This window comes from Thamnophis sirtalis, unplaced genomic scaffold (assembly GCF_051295495.1).
Source record: "Thamnophis sirtalis isolate CommonGarterSnake01/CBP01778 unplaced genomic scaffold, rThaSir2_p1.2 scaffold_15, whole genome shotgun sequence".
Taxonomy (NCBI): Eukaryota; Metazoa; Chordata; class Lepidosauria; order Squamata; family Natricidae; genus Thamnophis; species Thamnophis sirtalis.
In genome coordinates, this window is record NW_028261395.1 from 37,348,170 (window position 1) to 37,356,520 (window position 8,351).

The 8,351-nt window shown below is 49.0% G+C and overlaps 1 protein-coding gene across 2 annotated transcripts in view; it reads left to right on the forward strand.

The window, feature by feature from the left end:
* The window catches only part of CAPZB (capping actin protein of muscle Z-line subunit beta), a 57,020-nt gene extending 48,926 nt beyond the window's left edge, over positions 1-8,094 (forward strand). The window contains exons 7-9 of one of the 2 annotated variants that reach the window (XM_087701828.1): positions 2,196-2,261; positions 4,747-4,823; positions 6,360-6,491. In XM_087701828.1, coding sequence (XP_087557954.1) covers positions 2,196-2,261; positions 4,747-4,823; positions 6,360-6,462 — 246 coding nt within the window. In that variant the 3' untranslated portion in view covers positions 6,463-6,491. Of the gene's footprint in view, positions 1-2,195; positions 2,262-4,746; positions 4,824-6,359; positions 6,492-7,297 lie in introns of those variants that run through there. The other variant, XM_087701829.1, reaches the window with a different exon arrangement.
* Positions 8,095-8,351: the final 257 nt, after the last annotated feature.

Consider the following 8,351-nt stretch of genomic DNA (forward strand, 5'->3'; position numbering starts at 1 on the left):
AGATTCATTATTATCCTTATCCTTCATTTTAAAACAAAAAATTCTAAATTATTCAATTCATGTATGTATGTATGTACGTACGTATGTATTTAGTGTCACAACCTCTGGTATGCCCAAATATGGGAGGAAGCCTACTGCTTCCTATCTTCCTATATTTTTACTGTTGCCTTTGTTACATTTGTGTTGTATTTGTGCTGATAAATAAAGGGAGACTAGTATAGATCTATTTCAAGCTAATTAGCTCTCATCAGCTAGCCATACCCTTACTGGGATTCGAACCTGGGCTTTGTGTTAACCACTAAGCCACAAGGTTCTCCTCCTTTAAGAGCTGAGCCAGGGAAATAGGTATGTATTTAGTGTCACAACCCCTGGTATGCCCAAATATGGGAGGAGGCCTACTGCTTCCTTTCTCTGTTTATCGGCTCGTCACAAGAGACCATCCACTATTTAGTGACATTAAATATATATCAGTTTTTCATTGTATCTTCATGGAGCCAAGTACTTTCCTCCCCCCCCCCCCACACCTCCCCCTTCAGGCTCCACATTGAAAACTCCTCAAGCAGCCTGTGAAGGTAATGGAACAGTCCCTCCCCAAGTGGCCGGTGCCTCTCAAGTTTGGGTGCTTCAAATTCCTGGGATCGGAAGATTAAAATAAAATAAAATAAAACGAAAACCTTCTTTCCCGCTTTCCACCAAACAGCTGTTGCATTTCTGTAATCGCCTCCACCTTCTCCCCCATTGTCAGTGCCTCTCAACAGCATTTCAACAATGTCCTCTCTCTCTCACCAGCTTTAATCTGCAGTGGGTCTTTCAAATTCTCCCACCCACCCCCAAAAAACCCCACCCCTTCTGGGACTGTTGCTTCCAGATGGGGAGGGAGGGAAGGAACGGCACCACCCGCCCTTCCCCCTTAATTTTCCCCACCCGACCCTACTTCAGCACTTGGGGACACCTGTGCCCTGTTGTTGGGGGTGGGTGGGTGGGTGGGAGGAGGGCGCCCAGCTCTTGCAAACATCTGGCCTTGAGCCGAGAGCTAGTTGAGCACTCTGCAGAAGGCGCAGAAAATGCCCAAGCATGAGAGATGGGAGAAGCTCCCGGAGGGCCCCACCAGCTCTTCCTGTCCCCCCACCCCATCGCACACACCCAGTGAAACAAAGGCCTTAATCTCCCTCCCGGCCTCCCCTTTTGTGTGTTTATAAAAAACACACCGGGCCCGGCTAATTGGAGCTGGCACCCAGCCACCAGCAGGCCGTTGCTTGCCTGGAAGGCACGCTGATGAAATTACATGCCCCGTCAGGCACTGTCCGTGCGATGCTCTCCCTCTGCTGGGGGAAGACGCAGAGTCCGTCCCCCCCCCCTCCATGTCTCAGGAACATTCCTTGCCTTTGTGGAAAGAGGGAGGGGGGCATCGAGGGACCTGCACTCCATCCTGGTCTGCTGTCCTGACCGAGGCTTCCCAAAAGAACAAAGCTGACTCGTCTATCCCGATAAAACCCCTTTTATTTAGGTTAAAGGGAATTCCTCTCCAGCAAAGTCTTTCGAGAGATTTCACAACTAGTCTTTTTATCAGGCTTGAAGAGCTGTCAAGCCGATATCTTCTAAACGCCATGCTGTAGCAGCAATTACTTGGCAAGTAGTCAGGGATGGATCTTCACCCAAATGAATTGAACTCATTGTCTCCTGCAAACTCCCCTCCCCTTTCGCTCCTCTTTATTCACTATGGGGGAGGGGGGCATTAACCATCCATTTATGGCCTTACTCCGAAGTCGACCCTTGTTCCTTGGCTGTTCCTTTCTCCTGGCAGCTCTCTGCATGCACACACTGGGAACAGGCTCCAACTGTTCTTCTGCCCCTCTGATGTCTGGCTCTGAAGGCAGCTGATAACTGGCTTACGGCCCTGGCCTCCTCTCCACCTCTGACACAGAGCCTTCCCCAGACTCCAGGACTGGCCCATGTTCCTTCTCAACCTCCTCACTGTCTGAGTCTGCCGCTGGCAGGCCACAATACCCACTAGACCCCCTCGCTCCTCGGCCTAGAAGTCCGTTGGGCACCTCAGTCTTGTCCCATGTGTGGGTTGGGATGACTGACCATTTTCCTTCTGGTGGGGCCCAGCCTCACTTCTGCAGTCGGCTGTCTCCCCCTCTTCCTCCTCCTCCTCCTCCTCCTCCTCACTTTTGTCCTTCCTTTCTTCCCAGATGGAAAAAGACGAGACGGTGAGCGATTCCTCTCCGCATATAGCCAATATTGGCCGTCTGGTTGAGGTAAGCCCCTCGTGATAGAGAGAGTCCTTTCTAACATCCCCTCCCCCCAGACCATGGGTTCAGGAAATGGGGCGAAGGCCCCCTTGGCTCCTAACCTTTGACCTTTGCGGTTTTGCTAATGGGCAACTAGTAGCTGAAGGGCCCAGTTGGGCTGAGAGTATGTCTTGGCTTCACACCTCAATTCTAGTCCTCTCTGGGGCATCTAAACCGTTAATATCTTCACCCCTGCTTTTGCAGAATTAATTGCAAAGGGAGGGGCTGGCTAGCCGGCCAGAGGAGGTGCCCACCTCTTGGGTTGGGGGGGCATTGGGTTGGGGGGGGCAGAGGGAGAGGGGGGCACAGAGATCTTAGTGTTCTTTTTTTGACCTCCCTCTCCCTGCCACTTTACCCAAATGCATAGAGAAGGAAATGTGTTGCCACTAAACATCGGAGAAGATTCATGCATAAAATATACAGAAAATTATAGTAAAGAAAATATATATATATATATATATATATTATATATATATATATATATATATATATATATATATATATATATATATATATATATATATATATATATATATATATATGATTATTCGTGTTATAACAGCAGCTAGGATCGTATTTGCACAAAATTGGGAAAGCGAAGAGATCCTGACAGAGGAGAATGTGATAAGGAAAATATTAGAATGTGCAGAAATGAATAGATTGACACTGGCAATCAAAGAGAAAGAACAAACTGATTATTATACAATTTGGGCATCGTTTTACCGATGGTTAGAGAACAGACATAAGAATTAATAGTAAAATAAATTATCTAAAGCAGGGGTAGTCAACCTTTTTGTCCCTACCGCCCACTTTTATATCTCTGTTAGTAGTAAAATTTTCTAACCGCCCACCGGTTCCACAGTAATGGTGATTTATAAAGTAGGGAAGTAACTTTACTTTATAAAATTTATAAAGCAGAGTTGCAGCAAATCCCTACCGCCCACCATGAAAGCTGGAACGGCCACTAGTGGGCGGTAGAGACCAGGTTGACTACCACTGATCTAAAGTATAGAAAAATGTATTAATAGTTAAAACGAACAGAGTTAAATAAATCACAATGGGATTGTTATAAAACTAGATACTTAAGGTATTGGAAATTAAGATAAGATGGGATTAAATAATGAATAAGATTGAATATTTTAATGTTGGCACAAAATATTTGCACCCAGATGACACACTGGTTAATGGAAAATAAATTGTTTGTATAAAAATAAAATAAATATTTTATTATAAAATACACGCAGAAGACGGGGGGAAAGCAGCTTTTTCGTGCCGTGGTCTTAAAACCCTCCTTTTACGTATCGCAAAGTCTCCTCACTGCTTCCCGGGAGGTGGAGAGGCTGCCCACGGTCCATTCCCCCAAGGTTGGCGCCTGGATGATCAGAAATTTGGACAGTTGCCCTCGAAATGTATACTGGGCAACTAGCCTGAAACCAGCCAATTGAACTGGGAAGAAAGGTAGCCTTCTTTTTTTTGCAGCTGCTTGCTGCCCCTGGTGGCCAATATCCCATCTGACCGTTCACATGGAACTGCAGGATTCCCTATTTTTATTCACCGTTATTCCATACTTGAAAATTGCTACGATTCTGCCAAATGGATTACAAGCAGAGCGGGCTTTGTCTTTTAAGAAATGCCCAGAGGTGTCTGGCTGGCTAGAGGATTACAAGCTCAGAGGGAGGATGGAAGAAAAGAATAGGAATTAGATTAAAATTAACATTAAAAATAGGAAGCATGTAAGAATAGGCCATGGTTTCTGCAGTTGCGGTGTATGGCTGTGCAGGTTGGACCATAAGGAAGGCTGAGCGCCAAAGAACGGAGGCCTTTGAACTCTTGATGCTGGAGAAGAAGACTCCTGTGAGTCCCTTGGACTGCAAGGCCATCCAACCGGTCAGTCCTAGAGGAGATCAACCCTGACTGCTCTTTAGAAGGCCAGATCCTGAAGAGGAAACTCAAATACTTTGGCCACCTGATGAGAAGGAAGGACTCCCTGGAAAAGAGCCTCATGCTGGGAATGATGGAGGGCAAAAGAAGAAGGGGACGACAGAGAAGGAGGTGGTTGGATGGAGTCACCGAAGCAGTCGGAGTGATCTTAAATGGACTCCAGGGGATGGGAGAGGACAGGAAGGCCTGGAGGAACGTGGTCCATGGGGTCGCGATGGGTTGGACACGACTTTGCAACTAACAACAAGAAGAATGGGCCATGTGGAAGAGCTGTTGGAATTGATGCTCCAGTCGGGAGTTTGTCGTCAGTGGAGAGTCCCATCTAATCAAAAGCTTTCCATGGGCTTCATAGGAGACCGGAAGGCCAACAGAGTCTCTTTGGGGGCCTAAAAATGTGGGCAGCTTCTCTCTCCGTGGGCTTGTCTAATGTTTCTCCCTTCCTCCCGCCTCTCCCTAAAACCACAGGGCCTTGGGATGACCATCAGTTCTCTCTCTCTCTCTTCCCTTTTAGGACATGGAGAATAAAATCAGAAGTACGCTGAATGAGATTTATTTTGGAAAGACAAAGGACATTGTCAACGGGCTGAGGTAACAATGGATGGACTGCAATGCTGTGCTCATGTTTATATATACATACATTCATACATACAGTACATACATACATACATACATACATACATATATGTATATATGTTGGAAATGGTCTAGGGCAGAGGTGTCAAACTCAAGGCCTAGAGGCCAGATCCAGCCCTCAGGGTGCTTATATCTGGCCCATGCAGCTGCCCTGGAAATGTTTCCCCTCGCACATATGAGCTAGTCGTTCCCGACTCTAGGGGGCGATGCTGATCTCTGCTTCAAAGCCAAAGAGCCAGCGCTGTCCAAAGACGTCTCCGTGGTCATGTAGCTGGCATGACTCAACGCCGAAGGCGCACAGAGCGCTGTGACCTTCCCACCAAAGGGGGTCCCTCTTTTCCTACTTGCATTTTTTACCTGCTTTCGAACGGCTAGGTTGGCAGAAGCTGGGACAAGTCATGGGAACTCGCCCCGTTAACGCGATGCTAGGGATTCGAACCGCCAAACTTTCTCATCGGCAAGCTCAGCGTCTTAGCCACTGAGCCACTGCTTCCATGGAAATACCAAAGGACCCGCCTGCAGTGCCTCTGCCAGCGAAAACGGAGCTCGCGAGGGCCATGCATACCCACCCACCCACCCACCCAGCTCTATTTTGGCTGGCAGAGGGTGGCAGGAGGCGGCTTTCTCTGGCAGAGAACTTAGGGCCACCACAGGTGTCTCCCCTTCCCCCCCCCGCCAACACTAGTGATGTCATGCTGGCCATGTCCTGCCTCCCAAGGTCAGACACAACCTTAACGCGGCCCTCAATGAAATTGAGTTGGAAACCCCTTGTCTAGGGTCTCCTTTCTTAAGCGGACTGGGGGGGAGGGGGGCTGGACTAGAAGACCTCTGGGGTCCCTTCCAACTCTGCTGTTCTGTGAAATTTCTCTTCCCCCTGCCCCAGACAGCCTTGCCTTCTAGGAAGTCTTTCCGCCTTCTCCCATCAGTTCTGCCATGGATTGGCCGATTCGGAAGATGGGATGGATCAATCCTAATCCAATCAGCCGGAAGGGCCTGTTTAGGGGTTGGGAAGGCTACCTCCGATTCCCCCGAAATCTTCTCTCTCCTTTTTTTTTTTCCCCAAACTTGATCCTGTCCATCACCCACAGCAAAGGTGCCCTGCCGTGCCCCATGGTGCTGCTTGCCGGCCTTTGGCACCCACTTCTTCAGTTGCTCAGAGGGGTTGATGGTTTGCCGGGAGCCGATTTTAGCATCAGACGAAAAGGCTCCAGATGGAGAAAAAGACTCCCAGCTTCCTTCCTTCTTTCTTTCTTTCTTTCTTTCTTTCTTTCTTTCTTTCTTTCTTTCTTTCTTTCTTTCTTTCTTTCTCGTTCGTCTACGAAATCTGGGAGATTTCAGGAGACTCCGTACGGCTCCTTCCTGCCTCCTGTTCTCCTTTCGGTTCTCGATCCCCCGTCCCCCTTTGCCTTTCTCCCTCGTTTTCTCCTCTCTGCCAACTTGTCTGACCCTTTTCTTTCCTTCCTTGGCTGCCCTCTTTCGTCTCCGCCCCAGATCAATTGACGCTATTCCCGACAACCAAAAATATAAGCAGTTGCAGAGGGAGCTCTCCCAGGTTTTGACTCAGCGCCAGATGTACATTCAGCCTGATAACTAAACCAACTCAGGTATACATCCACCCCACCCCGTCCCATCCTCTTCCTCCCCACTCCTCCTCCTTTCCCCTCCCCTCCCCAGTACTGAAACTGGCTTACGTGGGCATCTTGACACTAAAACCACCACTCACCGACTGAGCGCATAGATCCGCATGAGAGAATTCAGCCTTCACGCCAACTAACTTCTAATTCTTGCAAAGTCCCGTTGTTGTTGTTGTTATGTTGTCTTTTAAAGGAAAAGGACGGAGGGAGCCTCCGCATAACCATCGTTTGCGCTCCTTGCCTTGCCGTGTGGAGATCCTTGCTCTTGAGAATGCCGACAGCCGTGTGGGCGTCTGTTGTGTGCGGGCTGTGTGTGTCAGGGGTCTTGCTGGTTTTCTGTGAGCGCGCATGCGCCTCCCGGGCAGGCGGGCGGGGCCTCCCGCAGTCACCGCTACTGGCTTTTTGTGATTCCGGAGAGAACTTGCTGAATCCCTCCAGTGGTGAGGGGTGTGGTTTTTGTGAGTGATTTTCAACCCGGGAACAACAACAACAAACCCACCCTCCACTCACTCTCGACCAGGCTGCCGTGTTACAGAGAGTCCTTGTTTAACAACCGCTCGGAGTTACGACGGACCTTTCACACACACCCTCTCCCCTTCCAAATGCTAACAAGGATGCAATGGAGGTCAGCTACTGTGGATCCGGTTACGATCCACGGAGAAGCGCTAACTGACGTGTCGGAGATGCTGGGTTTTTTTGGGGGGGGGGAATTTGCCGGAAGCCGCCTCCGCTGCTCTTGGCCCCCTCCCCAAACCTCCTTCCTCCTTCTAACCCCCTGCCTCTTTCCTCCCCCAGGTCTGTGCAGACGTTTGCGGACAAATCGAAGCAGGAAGCTCTCAAGAACGACCTGGTGGAGGCATTGAAGAGAAAACAGCAAAGTTAGAATCCAGCGTCTCCCCTTCGAGGATGCTAACAAGACACGCCATGCACTCATTAGCACCCCCACCCCTCCCTAAATTTCTTAGGAATCTTTTTTTTCTTCCTCCCCACCTCTCTGGCATCCTCCTCCCCCCCCCCCCCTTGGCCTCTTCCCCGTTATTTTCATTTCCTGCATACAATATTCTTCCACTCATAAAATATAAATAAAAGCCTGTTTTTTTTTCTCACCACCACCCCAAATAAAGTTGTAAAAACTTTTTTGGGGGGGGGGCGGGGGGCGCTGTGAAGGGGGTGGGGGCTCTCTAGCAGCTTAATTCCCACTGTCTTATTGCCCACAGCCTTGCAAAATGTATTTTCTGTTGAGAGATTTGTGCCCTTCCCGGCCTTTTTCGACCCTTCCTCCTCCCCCCCCCCCGCCTTTTCTTCTTGGGCCTTACGTTTTATCCGCCTAATTTCCACCGATCATGTTTTTTTTCTTTCGATTTCTTGGTGCGATCCTCCCCGGCTTCCCACCGCTCTTTCCATATTTTGTTATATTGGTGTAAAAAATGTACAAGAAACAAAAAAAACAGAAAAAAACCCTTTATTAAATAACCATGGTTTGTGAAAGGAAGGAAGGAAGGAGGGAGGAGAGGGGGGGAAAAAATCCATAGTGGAAAATGTGTTTGGTGTATGTTTGGAAGAAAAGTTGAGAAAGGAGGACGGGGGGGGGGGGAGATGTGTGTATGGGGGGGGGTGCAGGCAGCGGCCAGCTGCCCCCCCCCCTTAAGGCAGTGGTTCTCAAACTTGGCAACTTTAAGACTTGTGGACTTCAACTCCCAGAATTCTCCAGCCAGCTCTGCAGAGCTGGCTGGAGAATTCTGGGAGTTGAAGTCCACAAGTCTTAAAGTTGCCAAGTTTGGGAACCACTCCCTTAAGGGATCTGCAAAAAGCTGGCAAGAGTCAAACACCACCACCACCACCCCAGTCC